This window comes from Solanum stenotomum, chromosome 10 (assembly GCF_019186545.1).
Source record: "Solanum stenotomum isolate F172 chromosome 10, ASM1918654v1, whole genome shotgun sequence".
In the NCBI taxonomy this organism is placed as follows: Eukaryota; Viridiplantae; Streptophyta; class Magnoliopsida; order Solanales; family Solanaceae; genus Solanum; species Solanum stenotomum.
In genome coordinates, this window is record NC_064291.1 from 55070499 (window position 1) to 55088298 (window position 17800).

Genomic DNA, 17800 nt, shown 5'->3' on the forward strand with positions numbered 1-17800 from the left:
CAAAATGTATAGAGATTTGAGGGATGTGTATTGGTGGGGAGGCATGAAGAAGGACATTGCCAAATTCGTCTCCGGTTGTCATAGTTGTCAACAAGTCAAGGCCGAACATCAAAGGCCGGGTGGTCTAACCCAAGACATAGAGATTCCTACTTGGAAGTGGGAAGAAATTAATATGGATTTTGTAGTTGGTTTACCCAAGACTAGAAAAGGTTTTGATTCTATTTGGGTGGTGGTTGATAGGATGACAAAATCGGCTCATTTTCTACCGGTAAAGACAACATATGGGGCGGAAGATTATGCAAGGTTATATATTCATGACTTGGTAAGGTTGCATGGGATTCCTCTATCCATCATATCGGACCGTGGTACTCAATTTACTTCACACTTTTGGAAGTCCTTTCAAAGGGGTCTAGGTACGAGAGTTAAGCTTACTACGGCCTTTCACCCGCAAACGGATGGACAAGCCGAAAGGACTATCCAAACACTTGAGGATATGCTTAGGGCTTGTGTATTGGAGCTTAAGGGTAGTTGGGATGATCATCTTCCATTGATTGAGTTTGCCTATAACAATAGCTATCATTCTAGCATCGGTATGGCTCCTTTTGAGGCTCTCTATGGGAGGCGTTGTAGATCACCGGTTGGGTGGTTTGAGGTTGGTGAGGTGGCCTTGTTAGGACCAGATCTAGTTATGGAGGCTCTTGAGAAGGTTAGGATGATTAGAGAAAGGTTGAAGACGGCCCAAAGTCGCCAAAAGTCCTATGCCGATGTGAGGAGAAGGGCTCTTGAATTCCAAGTTGGTGATTGGGTCTATTTGAAGGTGTCACCCATGAAGGGTGTGGTTCGTTTTGGTAAGAAGGGCAAGTTGAGCCCAAGATACGTGGGTCCTTATAAGGTGATGAGGAGAATTGGCAAGGTAGCTTATGAGTTGGAATTGCCTAGCGAAATGGATTTGGTTCATCCGGTATTTCATGTGTCTATGTTGAGGAAGTGTGTGGGTGATCCGAATGCCATTGTGCCTCTTGATGTTGTGGGTGTTGTTGAAGATAATTTGACCTATGAAGAGGTTCCGGTCCAGATTTTAGATAGACAAGTGAAGAGGTTGAGAAACAAAGATGTGGCTTCCGTTAAGGTCCTTTGGAGAAATCAACAAGTTGAAAGTGCTACTTGGGAGGCCGAAGCGGACATGCAAAGGCGATATCCTTATCTTTTCCACTCCACTCAAGCTTAAGGTATTGATCTAAACCCTTTATAAAATCTCAGGTCTTAAGTTCAGCCACCATGTCATTGCATACATTCATGTTTAAGTTAACAAGTTCATTGTGGTTTTACAACTATGTTGAAGTTTTTGAAATGAGGTGTAAGTGCATTGTTGCATCCCTATGTGGGCTGAATTTGCCATGTTTGTGTTTCTCATGTACGTTTCTTTGACATTCGGGGACGAATGTTCCCAAGGGGGAGATATTGAAACGACCCCAAAAATGCCCGAAAATGTGCTTCGAAAACACCTAAAATTGTAATTTCCATATATCTCAAAATCCGTGCATCATTTCGGAAATTCGACTTCATATTCTTATTCAGGGGGTCAAATTGAGTGGGAAATGAGTCTAACCCGAATTTTAGAACAACCGTATCAAAATTCGAAAATCGCAAAAAATGCGATTTTGAGGGTCAACTTTAAAGGGGCATATCTCTCAGCACACAAGGAACTGGAAGGAGCTCAAACTATCAAAATTAAAGCTCTGTGAGTTAGCTTTCCAACGCAATTTGTTTCACCTCATTCCGAGTTAGGATGAAGGAGTTATGACCATTTTCGTAAAACCTGTCCGGCAGAAAATGCAAATTCCAGTAGCCGAAAACACTGTTCACCCGCCTCAATTTTTTTTTAAGTGTTGGGACGTTTTTATAAAAAGGGGACATATCCATACTTAGTCATTTAACTTCAAAACATCCAAAAACTCTCTCTAAACCCTCTCCAAAAATTCCACCAAGATCATCAACCAAATTCAAGGATCCCAAGCTTTAATTCCGGATTCAAGATTCAATCTCAAGCAATTCTCCATTCCAATCTTCATCAAGAATTCTCCAAAGTTGAGGTATGTGGGTTGATTGTGGAAACCTTCCTTTCCACAAGTCCAACCATTTATCCTCTATTTTACTTCAAGTTTATGGGTCCTTATGATCATTTATGAACTCTTGAATTATGGAATTATTACTACACATCCTATTATGGTCTATTTTTGTATATTATCATGAAATGGAATGATTATATGATGTTTATGGTTTTCATGCCTCCATGATCAAATTATGAAGGTTGTTATATATGTATATATATATGTATGTTGTTGGTGGGCTGTTTTATATGGATTTTGAAATTGGTTGGACTTAGTACTCTTGAAACACATGATTTTATTTACATGAACAAGTAGCCCACCATATGTTTGATAAAATGCCATTTATAGAATTCTTATGAAATGGAAGGTCCAATGTACGTCCTATGAGTCGGATGATTATATAAGTATTGAAATGATGATGAAATGGATACATGTATATGATTTTCTCTATATAGTGTGTGAGTCGACCAAGCCTAGCTCGGGGGGTTGTAGGCCCGGGTAACCGTATCAAGGGGTTGGTACCTTGGTTGCCTAGTACGGGGGGTAGTAGGCCCGTATAACCGTATCGAGGGGTTTGTACCTTGGTTGCCTAGTACGGGGGGTAGTAGGCCCGTATAACCATATCGAGGGGTTTGTACCTTGGTCCCTAGCTCGGGGGGTGGTAGGCCCGGGTAACCACATTGAGGGGTTTGTACCTCTTTCGCCTCTCCAAGGGGGTGGTAGGCCTTGGAAATACTATATTGATGGTCACTCACTACACATATACTATGCCCTACTAAATATGATTTTTATATAAGCATCATTATACATATCATCTCATTAATATGCTATCTATCGGGTACGATTATGCATTTTGCCTATGATGTCCATCCCTTGTTGCATTGCATTGCATCCCATATACTTAGTACATTCAAACGTACTAACGCATACTCTATGCCTACATGATGTCACCATGTAGGGACCGGAGCACCGCTTGACCATCCTCCTCCGCGTGGCTAATACGATTTCCTATCAAGGTTATTGGTGAGTCCTCCATTCCGGGGACGTTGCTCATGATCTTTTGCTATGTATAAGACTTTTCTTTTTAGTTATGTTTTGACTATGAGGGTGAGCCCGGTAGTTTGTCTTGGCCCCCGCTAAGTACTCATGTTTAGAGGTGGTGTTGGACAAGTTGTGTATTATGCTTGAGCTTGACTCATCTATGGTATTTATGTATCATTTCTTCTTTTTTTTTCTTGCTTCCTTAGTCCCGATTTCCCCCTTTGATTATGCTTATTGCTTATGGTCATTTTAATTGCTTCTGCGACCAAGGATGTGTAATGATACGCTATGAGGCTTGTTTAGGGTTCCTTCGGGTTCCCCATTCGCCGGTCACGTCTAGGCCCTAGGCTTGGGTCGTGACAGGAAGTAAAGATAATTACATCATCAGCAAAACATAAATGATTGATCTGAGGACCTCTAATTTCCATCTGAAAGCCTTTATAATGAGGATCATGGTGCAACAGGTTGAGCATTCTTGACAGCACTTCAGCTCCTAAAATAAATAGGGCTGGAGAAAGGGGGTCACCTTGTTTGAGGCCTCATGTGGAGTGGAAGAAGCAATGTCTAGTACCATTGACAATGACTGAGTACCAGTTGTTGCTCATAGTTCTCCAAACCAAGTCAATAAAGACCTCACCAAAGCCCATAGCCCTCAACACTAAACAAGTGAAGGACCAAGACACTCTATCATAGGCCTTGGCCATGTTGAGCTTGATTACCACATTATCACCTTCCTTAGGTTTTTTAATGTTATGAGTAATCTCTTGGGCCAGCATAATGTTTTCAGAGATGCTCCTTCCTCTAACAAAACCTGATTGATTCTCCGAGATGAGATGAGGTAGAATGGGAGCCAATCTGAGACAAAGAATTTTGGAAATAGTTTTATTGGTGAAATTGCTGAGACTAATAGGTCTGAATTCATTGAGCCTATTGGGATGCTCCACCTTAGGCAATAACAGTAAACAAGAGTGAGACATGAACTTAGGCATTATGTGACCACTGAAATAGGCAAGAACTGCTTCAAGTAGCTCATCTTGGATAATGTCCCAGCAGGCTTGGTAAAACATCCCTCTAAAACCATCTGGACCTAGAACAGAATTAGGATTCATAGAATAGACAGCTTGTTTCAATTCTTCTCTGGTAGGGAGAGCTTGTAAGTTCTAGTTCTGTTCTTCTGTAACCATTCTTGGAATACACTGAAGAATATTCTCTGCAATTCTATTCTCGTGCCCTGTAAAGGTCTCTTGGAAATAAACACAGGCAGCCTTGGCAATATTTTCATCACCCTGAATACATTGTCATCAGTACTGATTTTATGGATGAAAAGCCTTCTCCTTCTTCCTCTCATGATAGAATGAAAGTACTTTGAGTTGGCATCCCCATCCTTAAACCATTGGAGCTGAGTCTTCTGTTTAAGGATGGAGGATTCCAACTTAAGGTATTTTAAATATTTGGCATTACATTGGTGAAGCTTAGCTCTATTAGCTACTATATTGTTCATCATCACCTCTTCTTCAGCCTGTCTCACTTGTTCTTCATATTCTGTAATAACTGTAAAAATATCCCCAAACTCTCTTCTTGACAAGTTACTAAGGGTAGAAGCAAGTCTCTTCATTTTCGGTGAAGTTTCCACATTGGGTTGCCCTGTACTTCTCTTTCCCAACATTCCTTAACAATGTGCATGAAGTTTTCATTTTCAACCCAACAATGCAAAAATTTAAAATATTTAGTCTGATGGCCTACTCTAACAGCTATTTCCATTAGCAAAGGGTTGTGGTCAGACCCCACTGCAGGTAAATGAGTTATAGTGGTCTGAGGCATGTGTTCAAGCCATTTATTATTAGTCATAGCCCTATCCAATCTCTTCCAAACCCTGGCTTCAGTAGCTCTTTGGTTGCACCAGGTAAAGTGATGACCACTGTACCCCAAATCCATTAAACCACATGCTTCTATAACACTAAGGAAATCAAAGCTTTTGTTCATGTTGTAAGGAACCCCTCCTTGTTTTTCTTCAATAGAAGTGATCATATTGAAGTCTCCCATAGTGCACCAAGGAATGTCTTTATCTGAAAGTTGCATGAGTTTGTCCCAAAAGGGCCTTCTGAGATGATCCTTACATTTTGCATAGATGAAAGAGATCATATATTTCTCTTTGCATTCTACATGATTCAGCTCACAAGTAATATGTTGGTCCTCATTTTCTAGAATTTGACATTGAATATCAGCATTCCAGAAGATCCAGATTTTCCCATTTTGGTTAGAACAAGCCTGATCCATACTAAGCTGGATTATGTAGCTATTTATATAAACTTGATCTGCAAAAGGTTCCAAGATTGCGATCATGGATATGTTGTGCAATTTCTTGAGAGTTTGAACTTTTTCTAATGAGCCCTGAGTGTTAATACTCCGGGCATTCCAACAAAGAGTTGTAATCATTAAAAACCTCTACTTCTGGACCTGGTATTGAGTCTGCTAGAGTTAGCAGATGTGTTGTTGTTGGTCTATTTGGAATTTAATCTGCCCCTAGGAGACAGACCCTGTTGATCAGTGACCTCATGGAGTTCCTCTTGGTGTTGAGTGGATCCAAATGCTTAGATTAGGTGAATGCTAGTCTCATCTTCCTCATTATTATTTTCCCCAAAGGATTGAGTATCTTGGTCAAACTCATCCTCAGATGGAATAGCATTATACTCATCATTGTCTGCACTTTTATGAGTTTGCCCTTGAGGATGAGATTTGTGAGTAATGCCTTCATTTATACCCTGCCTAGCAGCTTCTGCTTCTTGTCTTCTGTTAATTGCATTCCTTTTCTTCTTACTCATTCTTCCTTGAGACTTGTTGTTAGGATTTTTCATTCGAGCCTCATTCTGGTCTTGCAGATTCCCTGTTGTAGCTTTTCCTGGTGGATCAGTATTATGCTGTATCTGTCATGTGCCCATGTTCTGAACTTCAGTACCTTGATCAACCTTCTCCTGCTGTTGGTCCTTGAATCTGATTTGAGTCTTCTGGACATTCTGATTATAAGTATGACTGACCTGATTTGTGGGATCTTGTGGATCATTCTGAATTTGACCAGTGTTAATTATCTGCTCATTGTGACTTTTGTTAACATTTTCCTGAATATTCTGAGGGTTTTGAACTGATATAGGGGTAGCAGAGGCTCTAGGGTCAAGCCTATGGTCTGTGTGGAGAACCTCATGAAGAACATAAGTCAAACTCTCCCCTTTGGTATTCCCTTCCTACATGTTAGTTGGCTTCTCCTGACACCCCCCTTCCATGCCTCCTTCAACTTCATCAGCACACACAACAGTCTCAATAGAATTAATATGGGGATGGTGGGGTATAGGGAGAACGGTTTTAATACCTGCGATTTTGTTGTTTGTGTTGGCTGCAACCTGTTCTTTGTGCATAGTTACTTAATTGTGAAGGTTTAGTACAAGTGGGTTATTAACTAACCCTTGTATTGAGTGAACTCCTTGGCCTGCTATTTTGTTATTCATGCCCTCTTCAGCATTGTTGTTGTCGTTGTGTTCCTGCGTTTCTAAATCAACAAAATTATTATGAGTATGAATTGTAGACAATATACCTGATGGAGTTTCCTCTTGTTGCCTGTTGTCCTTGGTTCCTCTGTGCTGAGGTGAAGCTGGTCTCCAAGCTATTTTGGGGGTAGGTTGTTCCTGGTTTCTGTTTTTCTTTCTTTTCTGAACCTGTCATAGCTCCTCTTGGTCTGCTGTTTCCTGTTCTTGTGGAGGCTGTATCTGATTGTCAACTCCTTGTTGTTGACCTGTAAAATTCTTCTTTCCTTGAGTCTGTCCTAAATCCTCATCTGTTTTGTCGTTCCTCTGTTGATCTCCCTTCTCTTGTTCTCCCTTAGTCTTGTTCTTTTTCCCAGCTTCCATTTCTTTCCTTCTTTTGAAATCTTCATCTCTTCTTTTGATAGTACAAGCATTATCCATGTGCCCTTGGTGTTTACAGTATAAACAGTAATCAGGGATTCCCTCATATTGAATTTTCTGCCACCTCCCTTTATTGGGGTCTGAATTTTTAAATCCCACCCAACATGAGGTGGTCTTTCCTTGGTAATATCAACTTGAACCTTCATCCTGGCCATGCTGCCTCTAGTCTTCTGAGAGGATGGGGAGTCAAGGTATAAGACCTTGCCTATGGAGCTCAATATAGCCGTCAAGAGAACCTTGTTATAACAATGCCAAGGAAGTTCTGGTAAGGCAATCCATATGGGCACTAAAGGTGTTTCTTCCTCAGGTTTGAAGTCTGGGGTCCAGGACTGGATTCTCATTAATTGGCCTTCTATGGTCATGCTTTGCTTAGTCCAAACCGTAATATAATCAAACTCATTATCAAGATCAATATATACATGCCTAGAATTGAAATGAGCTATTTTCACCCGTCCAGATAATTGAATCTGACGAATAAAACTTCTCTTAATCAAATCCACTTTTGGCATAGTGTTGGTAAATTTGCCCACTAGAGTATATTTACAACTGTCATCCAACTTGATATTATAGTCATCCTCCTCAAGTAACACTCCTGGCAGTCCTTGTCTTGTGGTGTGTATAGGATTATCCAATTCAATAGGAATTTCATTTTTTGACTGGCTATATCTTAATCGAGCAGCAAAGGATCATACAATAGTAAAAGGTGCTGGTTCAGGGACTATGTCCTGTTTGACATTGTTTAGGTTCTGAACATTATGTTGATTGTTATGTTGTTTCTCACTGCCCCGTGTCATGTTGTTATTATCCTGATTAGGAGTATTTCTAGCCCTTTGGAGATTAGGATCATACCTAGCATAATTGTTAGATATCCTCGGAAAATTGTGCTGATAATCCATGTTGGTTCTATCATTGCCCTGTTGAATTCTATTTGCTTCTCCTTGTTTGTTGCTGTCCTGAAGCTGGTCATTAGCCTGTTTCGGCAAACCTGTCTGCACTTCCTTGCCTTTAAATTGTTGCCTTTGATCTTCTTGGTCTTTCCTTTGTTGCTGATCATGCCCAGATTCCTCAGTTGGTTTACCCGATCTTGTCGTGTGTATTTCTGAATTTTCTCAACCTTGCTGGCTGCTTTTCCTTCTCATTTTCTGGTAATTGCTGCTCTGGGAGGAAGTCCAACTGGGGGGAAACAACTAATGACCTTCTAACATCAACAGTTTCAGCAGCTGCAGGATTTGTGTCTCCAACTGAGTCTCTTATTTCTGGTTCCACGTCTAGTCTTATTTCAGTATCTTCATTTACATTTTCATATGAATGTTTTTCTGTTATATCAGCTACAATAGATGAAATACTGGTGTTGAGGTTGAACATACTGCTTTTAGAATGTTCACTGGAATTCTCAGCTTGCAGTGCCATTGAACAAGTAACAGAACACTTACTACCTGCATCAGCAACTCCCATTTCAGAATTGAGAATAACAATCAACATGTAGAGAATTCAGCAGGACATATATCAATGACAAGACTAAATTGGAGGAATTGAAATGACTGTCGATACTGAATAATGTTGTATCTCCAATCAGAATTGGAGTTTGAGAAAAATTCCCACTAAAATGCATCACCTTTTGATTCATCAGTGGCAGAAAGTTGTATTCCGGTCAAAGAGCACCTTAATTTCTTCGAACTGGTGTCATGTGTTGAGGGCTGTCAAAAGAAAGAAGCTTTCAACCATCAGAACTTCCTCCCTTTCAAGATAAATCAACACACTTGTATTGAGAAATTAAAAAAGACCTTGCCGAACTCAAATCTAGTCATGAACAGTGAAATGCATAAAGGATTTGTGACAACAGTCCTCTATTGAACCAAATAAGTGCTAATCAAGAATTAAGTGAAGGAATTTCCAGATTATTTTGTCAGATAGGACCAGAAAGTAAAGACATGCAGTGAAATGTTAATTTAATGCAAAACGCCACACATAAAAGATTTTCCTCCTCGTTTAAGAACTCGCAAGGAAAAAAAAACTTGTAAAATGCTTCAAATGGTGGTTGAAATCTCGAAATCATTAAGGAATTGAGTCATTCTTCTAACTTTCCATAGCATCGTTTTGCAGCTATAGTTTATAAAGATATTCCTCATTTAATGAACTTATGAAAACAGGGATAAAGCTCAGAACTGTGGTCCAGATCTGGGTATTATAAGGTAAGAGTCATTCCTCTTACCCTTCTATGGCATAGTCTTTACCTGTAGTTTCGTATAAGCTATTCTTTTTACATATCTAATTCGAATAGAAAGATGTGGAATTATTCTATTTGAACTTGGAGTTATTGCTTTCCAATATATCTTCTCTACGAGTATTCTCTAAAGCAGTTGCTCAGTCTCAGACCAAGCAAACCCGTTTAAGAAGAGATGCTTCAACACCTCCAATACATGAAACAAAGTTTTACACAAGACACCAACTTTACCACTGTTCTTACAGAAACAAATATATCTTCATAGTAAAAGGCTCATACTAATACGACCAACAAGATTATTCCGCAAGCTGAAATCAGTAACATGGATAACAGGAGTTATCGAACATATAGCACAAATAGATTTGATGGGGAACACGGGTGGGAGATCCAGAAGGTGCAGACTTACAGAATTATCCTTCATTGTTGAACCCGGATCCCTTTTGGTAGGCTTCACAGCACAACTTCTGATGTCTCCAGTTTGCAGATAGCGCATAACATCCTTTTTGGAACGAAATACATATCCATGCACTGGATCCGTGTAATACTGCAATGTCCAAGTAAACTTAAAATTCTCACTGCAAAATACTAATGCAGCATTCCATGTCTGCCACATAAGCAGCTATATAATCCTTCTCCAGAAGCACCCTTTCTCATGCATATATCCCATATCTGCATAAGATCATCTCCAACCAAACACCAAATTTTACACCAAATCCTATTTTGATGTAAAATTTGGTGTTTTAGTGCTCCAACCCAACACCAATTCTTACACTATTTTAATGTGTGAATAGTGTTACACCAAATTTGGTGCAACACTATTCATCAACACCAAATCTCTTTTTGATTATTTTATAATTATCTGTACTATAAAAAAATTTTGAAAATATAAATTACAATAAAATAATAATAAAAAATTGAAGAGAGAGAATATTATAAAGAGTATATTCTTTTTTTGTGTAAACTTTAGTGTAGTGGGTTGGAGATGGTTTACACTAAAATAGTGTCAACACTATTTGTTATGGGTTGGAGATGCCCTAATGGTGTAAACCAGACTCTTTTTTTTATGAATTAGTATGTGTAAAATAGACTCTACTTGAGTAGGATGATGTGCATGAGAAAAGAAGGGAGAGAGAAGTGCACAGGGGGAGAGGGAAGACAGAAATGCTGAGGAAGAAAGAGAATACCGGGTCCTTTTTTATTACACGAGCATTTTTTCTCATTCTGAGTTCTGTTTTCCAGCCTGGTGGTAATCCATCCACTGAAGCTTCTTTGCTCAGAAAAGACTGATAAGAATTGCCAGTTCCTACTGTATGATCTTTTTGCTGGACAAGTAGTTCCTTTTCCCAGCCTGGAGGTATATCATCAAGTGAATTAAAATTGCCAGTTCCTACTGTCGGATATTTGTTCCAGGTAAGCATTTCCTTTTCCCAGCCAGGTGGCAATTCATCTGCTGAAGCTAATTCTCTGCTGAGAGAAACCTGATCAGAATTGCCAGTTCTTATTGCAGGATCTTTGTTGTAGGCAAGTATTTCCTTTTCCCAACCTGGGGGTATTTCATCCAGTGAGGCTTTTTCTCTGCTCAGAGAAGCTTGATCAGAATTGGTAGTCCCTACTATAGGATCTTTGTTCTGGGCAGGTATTTCATACTTCCATCCTGGGGGTATTTCATTCTCCCAACCTGGGGGTATTTCATCTGGTGAAAGTTTTCTGCTCAGAGAAGCCTGATCAGAATTGCCAGTTCCTACAGTAGAATATTTGTTCTGTCCAAGCATTTCCTTTTCCCAGCCTGGTGGTATTTCATCTAGTGCAGCTTTTCTTCTCAGAGAAGCCTGATCAGAATTGCCAGATCCTACTGTCGGATCTTTGTAATGGGTAAGTATTTCCTTTTCCAAGCCTGGTGATAATTCATCCCCTGAAGCTTTTCTGCTCAGAGAAGCCTGATCAGCATTGCCAGTTCCTACTGTGGGATCTTTGTTCTGGGCAAGTATTTCCTTTTCCAAGCCTGGTGATAATTCATCTCCTGAAGCTTCTTTGCTCAGAGAAGCTTGATCAGAATTGCCAGTTCCTACTGTTGGATCTTTGTTCTGGGAAAATATTTCCTTTTCCAAGCCTGGTGATAATCCATCCCCTGAAGCTTCCATCTTCTGAGAAGCCTGATCAGAATTGCCAGTTCCTACTGTTGGATCTTTGTTCTGGGAAAATATTTCCTTTTCCAAGCCTGGTGATAATCCATCCCCTGAAGCTTCTATCTTCTGAGAAGCCTGATCAGAATTGCCAGTTCCAACTGTCAGATCTTCATTCTGCATAAGTATTTCCTTTTCCAAGTCTGGTGGAAATTCAAGGCCTGAAGCTTCTCTTCTCAGAGGAGCCTGATCAGAATTGCCAGTTCCTACTGTAGGATCTTTATTCTGGGAAAATTCCTGACCAGAGACATTCAGGGGGATGCCCAAAGAAGCAGATTTCTTAACAACAGCTCGAAATGCACGTTCACCTAGATCCAAATCAGCCACCGGTTCTGGGCTGTGGCCCACAAGTCTTTTTGAGATCCGTCGACCAGGTGTGAGTGGTTTCTTAGTTCTGGATCTTCTTGACTGCTCCGGTTTTTCTTTATTAATATGTTTTTCATGCTCATTTTCTAGTAATTGCTGCTCTGAGGGTAGATCTGACTGAGGGGTTGAGACAGCTGATAACCTTTTAATAGCGTTACTTTCAGCAGCTATGACTTTTGTGTCTGCACTTGAGTCTCTTATTTCTGGCTCTGTGTCTAGACTTATTTCAGCATTTTGAATTGAATGCTTCACAATAATATCAGCTGCAGATGATGTAATAATAATGTTTGCATTGGACGCACTGCTTTCAGGCTGTTTCTTGGAACTCTCAGCTTGTACTTCTGGTGAACAAGTAACTGAATGTTTTCGACCTACATCAGCAATCCCAGTTTCAGAATTGAGAAAAAAATGTATATTTAAAAAGTTGAGAAGACAAAATCAAGGAGAAAGATTAGAATGAAAGAATTGAAATGACTGCGGTTGATGACCCCAACATTTAGTCAAGTATATATCACCTCTAAAGGTTAGAATGTTAGGGAATATTAACTAAAGAAGTATCACCTCTGGATTCCTTAGCAGCAAAAGGTTGCCTTTCGGTTACAGAGCACCCTAATTTCTTCGAATTGGTGTCAACTGTTGTGGGCTACCAAAAGAGAGAATTTTCAACCGTTAGAGAATTCTCTTGTTCAAAGTAAATCAACATACATTAGTCCTGAGTTCAAAGAATTAGCTTGTCAAAGTTGAAACTCATGACAAACAATGAAATACATAGTTTGTGATTACAGTCCCAATTAAAGGACTAGTCAAAACAAGGTGCGGAAATTTCAGGGTCATGCCAGAGAACATTAAGTATGCCTACAAATGATGGAGATCTCGGCTTTTTAAGTCCAACTTCAAATCCCAGGGCTCAACCCTGGACAGGCAGTGCAAACTACCAAGCTGGACTACAGCAGGGAGGAAAGTTGGTAAATCAATCAGGAAAATCTGGAAAATGATCCATGCAAGCATTTCTGGTGTGTTTGTACAGAAAGGAACCACAGATGTGTTGATGGAATAGAAACTCCAAATCACTCCCTTATGGGTAGAAGTCTCATGTTTATTTAATCGGTGAATCTATCTCCTACAGATACCCCTACCTACACCTCTGACTATTTTTTGGACTTAGTTAGCTCCTTATCCTAAGAATAGGACTACATGTAACGGAGTCAACAAACTCTCTTTTGTAATCAATATCTTTGTAAGCTTTGCATTTGCTTGATGCCATCAATGAAACTACTTCATTAAAAAAAAAAAGATTATTCTATCATCATATAGTGTTAAGACATGCAGTGAAATGTTAATACAATAAAAGACATTCAACTTAAATTCTTTTCTAATGACAACATTCAACTTAAATTCTACACTTGGAATAGTTATATTTGATATGCAAAATACTTGATATAGAGATTTCCCCATTTAAAAAAACTTATAAGAGAAATGACAATGTCAATTTCCATGGATGGTGGTTCAGATTTGGGAACCATGAGGTATCGAGCCGTTCCTTTTTAACCTTCTATATCATTATAACTAGAATTTATAATGATTATTTTTCTCATTTAAAAGAACTTACAAGAAAAGATCATTGATAACGTTCATTGTTCAAACTGAAAACAGAAGGTGCAGTAACATAGAAAAAAGAAGTTATCCAACAAATAGAAATAACAGAGGGGTGTGTGTGTGTTTTGTGGTGGGGGGAATCAGGAATGTGATGACTTACAGAACTCTCCTTCATTGTAGCATCTAGATCCCTTTTGACAGGTCTTATAGCACAACTACTGATGTCTCCAGTTTGTAGATAGCGGAAAACATCCTTCTTGGAGCGAAATACATAGCCATCCACTGGATCAATGTATAACTGCAATAACCAAGTCAATTTAAGATCCGCACTAAAATCTTTGAATGTAAATCTACTTATGCAGCATTCTTCACATAAGCAGCTCCTACTCCTGCTAACATAACACAGCCTTTCTCATGTATAACCTGCCACGGCATAATGATGCGAAATAGACTGCTGGAATAGGATGATGTGCATACAAGAAGAGAGAGAGTGTACCGGGTCTTTTCTTATCCCATAAGCTTTTTTAGTAATTTTGATTTCTTTTTTCCAGCCTGGGGGTAAATCATCCAATGAAGGGTCTCCATTCAAAGAAGCCTGATCAGACTTGCCAGTTTCTGGTGTAGGATCGGAGTCCTGGAGCAATTCCTGGCTGCAGGCATTCACGGAGAGGTTCAGAGAGGCAGATTTATCAACTACAGCTGGAAGAGCACGTTCACCAAGATCCAAATCAGCCACTGCTTCTATATTTTGACCTGCAAGTCTTTTGGAGACCCGACGACCAAGGTTAAGTGACTCTGTTTTTCTGGATTTTTTTGACTGCTGTGTTTCTTTAGAACTATGCTTTTCCTGCTTATTTTCTAGTAGTTGCTTCTCCGAGAGGAGATCCGACTCAGTGGAAACAGCTAATTGCTGTTTAACACCAACACTTACAGTTTCGATTTCAGCATCTTCAACTATATTTTCAAAGGAATGATTCTCATTTATCTCAGCTAAAATGGATGTGATGATGGCATTAGGATCAGACACACTGCAGTCAGGCTGTTTCTTCGAACTCTCAACTTGCTGTGCAGGTGAGCAAGTACCAAAAAATTTTCCCCCTACATCAGTAATCCCAGTTTCACAATTGAGAAACAATTACCAACATCTAGAGAGAGAGCAGGTAAACATATTGATAAAGAAAAATAAAATGAAGGGAATTGAAATGACTAGAACAAATGACCAGACACTGAATAAACGATGCACATCCTCACAGATAGGGACTACAGAGCAATATTTCCAACTACAGATTATCACCTTTCGACTCGTCAGTGGAAAAAAGCTGTCTTCCTGTCGTAAAGCCTCCTAATTTCTTCAAGCTGGCATCATCTGTCGTGGGCTATCAAGAGAAATAAATTTATAAACATCAGAGATCCCTCCCATTCAGGGTAAATCAACATCCACTAGTCTTGATAATAAGCAAACTAAGCTCATAAACTACAATTTTTTTCAAAAACTATGTCTACAAAAGATTAAGACCAATTACAGTCCTTCATGAAACCAAAATAAGGCTAGTCAAGAACAAGGAGGAAGAATTTCAAGATCGACCAGTTAGACAGAAAGAATATACCCATATATGCGAAATGTTAATATGGTGAAAAGTCATTCAACTTTGATTTTTTTTTCTTTTTTTTTTTTTGACAAAGGTAACAATTTTGTATATAAATCTTCAGCACTAAAGCTGGGATCCCAAAAATTTACATCACAAAGCTACATACAACTGAGTAGGCTCAGCAACCCAAAAAAAAGCCCTATCCCAGGTCCTATTTCATCTTACAAGGATCATAGAATGTCTACAATTGCTACAGGATCATCTATATACTCAGAACTACACCACTAGCAAAAAGTGATATTGCAGTTCATTTTAATCTTATGCAAAGGACTACTGATACTTTCAAAACATCTTGACTACTGATACTTTCAAAACATCTTGAATTGCTCTCGTTCCAAATGGTCTACCATATCACTGCTGGGACAATTTTCCATCTGTTTTTGTCTGTGCTACCACTCCCTTCATTGTTCTAGCTTACTAGAGCCTGACCTGCCCTTTCTGGTATAGTTCATCTTATGCCTCTGAAACTAGTAAACAGGTTCCATAGCTGGCTAACCACTTTACAATGTAAAAACAGATGGTCGATTATCTCTGCCTTTTGCTCACAAAAAAAACACCTTGGAGACATTTGGATGCCCTTCTTCCATTCAACTTCGATTTTACACTTGAATGATTATATTTGATATGCAATATCAGACAAGATTCCTCCTCATTCAACGGACTTACAAGGAAAAAGATAATAAATAGCGTTTGCATGGTGGTTCAGATCTAGAATCAAAAGGTATTGAGCCATTCCTTTGCCATCCACCAAACAGTCGCTAGCTAAATTTCTTGCAAGTTATTGAGCTTGTTTGGATTAGCAGATTGTAGATAGTTGATAAGCTTTAAGTGCTGGAAAGCATTTTTAAGTGCTGAAGGAATTTTTTTAAATAAATGTGTTTGGATAGAAGTGTTGAAACAGATAATAAACAGCTCATGTGTTTGGTAAAAAAGTGTTGATAAGATGGTCTTTTGTTAAAATGACTAAAATATCCATAACATCTACCTCTGGGGAGGGTAGAGTGTACGCAGACACTACCCCTACCTCGAGGAGGTAGAGAGGCTGTTTTCAGAAGACCCTCTACCTCAAATATATTTCATATATTAAAATATATTTTTGTAAGGGAAAGGACGAACTACAAATATAGAGTGGAGAGTAAGTTAGAGCTTTGTTTGTAAAAGGTACTTAGTGAATTAGAAAATATATCAAGGATAAAATCATAAAACTTTAGTCAAACCAAAAGTACTTACAAATTGAAAAGCCATAAGTTGGGAACGAGCAACGTACAATTTTTGGTTCATTTTGGAAGGCTTATAAACACTTTGACTGCTATCTAACGCATAAATGAGCCAAAAGGTGCTTACAAGCCAGGTTAACTAGTTTATAAGATAAGCCGAATGCCCTCGTTGTCTACACATCTTTCAATTTGCATAATAAGATGTGAGATTATTCTCTTTAAACTTGGATTTTTCAAGTGCGACTAAAATTTCACAACTTCAATGAGCCTGCCTGCTTTAGAAGGCACTCACTAAATACACTACTCTTACAGGATGGAATGTGTTTTCCTACTAAAGGGTTGAGACTGGTGCATCTCACTGAAGGCAACATTACAAACATGACCAACAAGGTTCTGTATGCAAGCTGAACACTTAAATGAATAAAACAAGTTCAAATAACAGCAGTGATGGGTAGAGGGAGGGGCGATCCAGAAAGATGTGACTTACAGAATCATCCTTTGTAGTTGAAGCTACATTCCTTTTCGCAGGTCTTCTAGCACACCTACTAGCATCTCCAGTTTGTAGATAGCGCAAAACTTCCTTTTTGGAGTGAAATTTATACCCATGTACTGGATCCGTGTAGAGCTGCAATGACCAAGTCGACATAAAATTCTCAACTTTGAATATATATCTACTGTCACAGCATTCCACGTCAATCCCACAAGGAGTCCCCTAACCCTGTTTCCATAGCACCCTTTCTCATGCATGCTAAAATACTGCATAAAGGTGCAAAACAGAACGTCCCCCTTAAACAGATTATACTTGTATATACAATATGGGTTGTGCAAAGGTTAGCACCATATCCACTTTAATTTACCCAAATTGTCCATACTATCTCATTAAAAAAGGGACGTTTATTTTAACCAAAAAAGTTGAAGTCTCTTCTCCCCAACCCCACTCCCCCACAATCTTTTCCCAGCTCCCTACTGCTTCAATGGAATTCCTGTTACGGCTTCGATTAGTTTCTAGAATTTCAATCAGCACATCCAAGATTGATCATGGAAGGGATAATGAACCCATTTTAGCACAAGTGAGGTGGTCTTTGTGGAGACGAAATGAGTAAATGAGATGGGTTTCTTTCAATTGGGAAAAGTCTGTTGGAGTTGAAGATGAACAATAAATACCTTGGTAGACAATATTTCAAAAAAAATTAGCTTTGCTATGAAAAGATGCACATATTCTAAATTCGTATGGTTTCAACAAATCCTTTCTAACTTCCCCTTTCCTATTGATGAACAAAACTAAAATTACTCGAACCATAGAACAATTCCCTTTTTATATTGGGAAAATGAAAAGTGGGTATGGTGCTAAGTACTACATTCATGTAGTAGGTTCACAAAATCCTGTATATACACACACATACATAGATGATAGATAGTAAGAGAAGGGGTGGGTGGGGGGGGTGGTGGGGGGGGGG

The 17800-nt window shown here is 39.1% G+C and overlaps 2 protein-coding genes across 2 annotated transcripts in view; both read right to left on the reverse strand.

The window, feature by feature from the left end:
- Positions 1–3691: 3691 nt before the first annotated feature.
- On the reverse strand, positions 3692–5429 carry LOC125843202 (uncharacterized). The gene is made up of 4 exons (XM_049522415.1): positions 4896–5429; positions 4660–4806; positions 4348–4438; positions 3692–4239 (listed from the first exon to the last, which is right to left on the reverse strand). The coding sequence occupies exons 1-4, from the start codon at positions 5427–5429 to the stop codon at positions 3692–3694; spliced, it is 1320 nt and encodes a 439-aa protein (XP_049378372.1).
- Positions 5430–6862: 1433 nt separating this feature from the next.
- Positions 6863–17800, reverse strand: part of LOC125843203 (uncharacterized) — a 16061-nt gene continuing 5123 nt past the window's right edge. The window contains exons 9-19 of the mRNA XM_049522416.1: positions 16831–16968; positions 14772–14853; positions 13974–14575; positions 13638–13775; positions 12443–12524; positions 10517–12252; positions 9739–9876; positions 8724–8805; positions 8187–8544; positions 7173–7774; positions 6863–7113 (exon numbers count right to left, since the gene is read on the reverse strand). Of these exons, the coding sequence (XP_049378373.1) occupies positions 6863–7113; positions 7173–7774; positions 8187–8544; positions 8724–8805; positions 9739–9876; positions 10517–12252; positions 12443–12524; positions 13638–13775; positions 13974–14575; positions 14772–14853; positions 16831–16968 (4209 nt within the window). The remainder of the gene's footprint in view (positions 7114–7172; positions 7775–8186; positions 8545–8723; positions 8806–9738; positions 9877–10516; positions 12253–12442; positions 12525–13637; positions 13776–13973; positions 14576–14771; positions 14854–16830; positions 16969–17800) is intronic.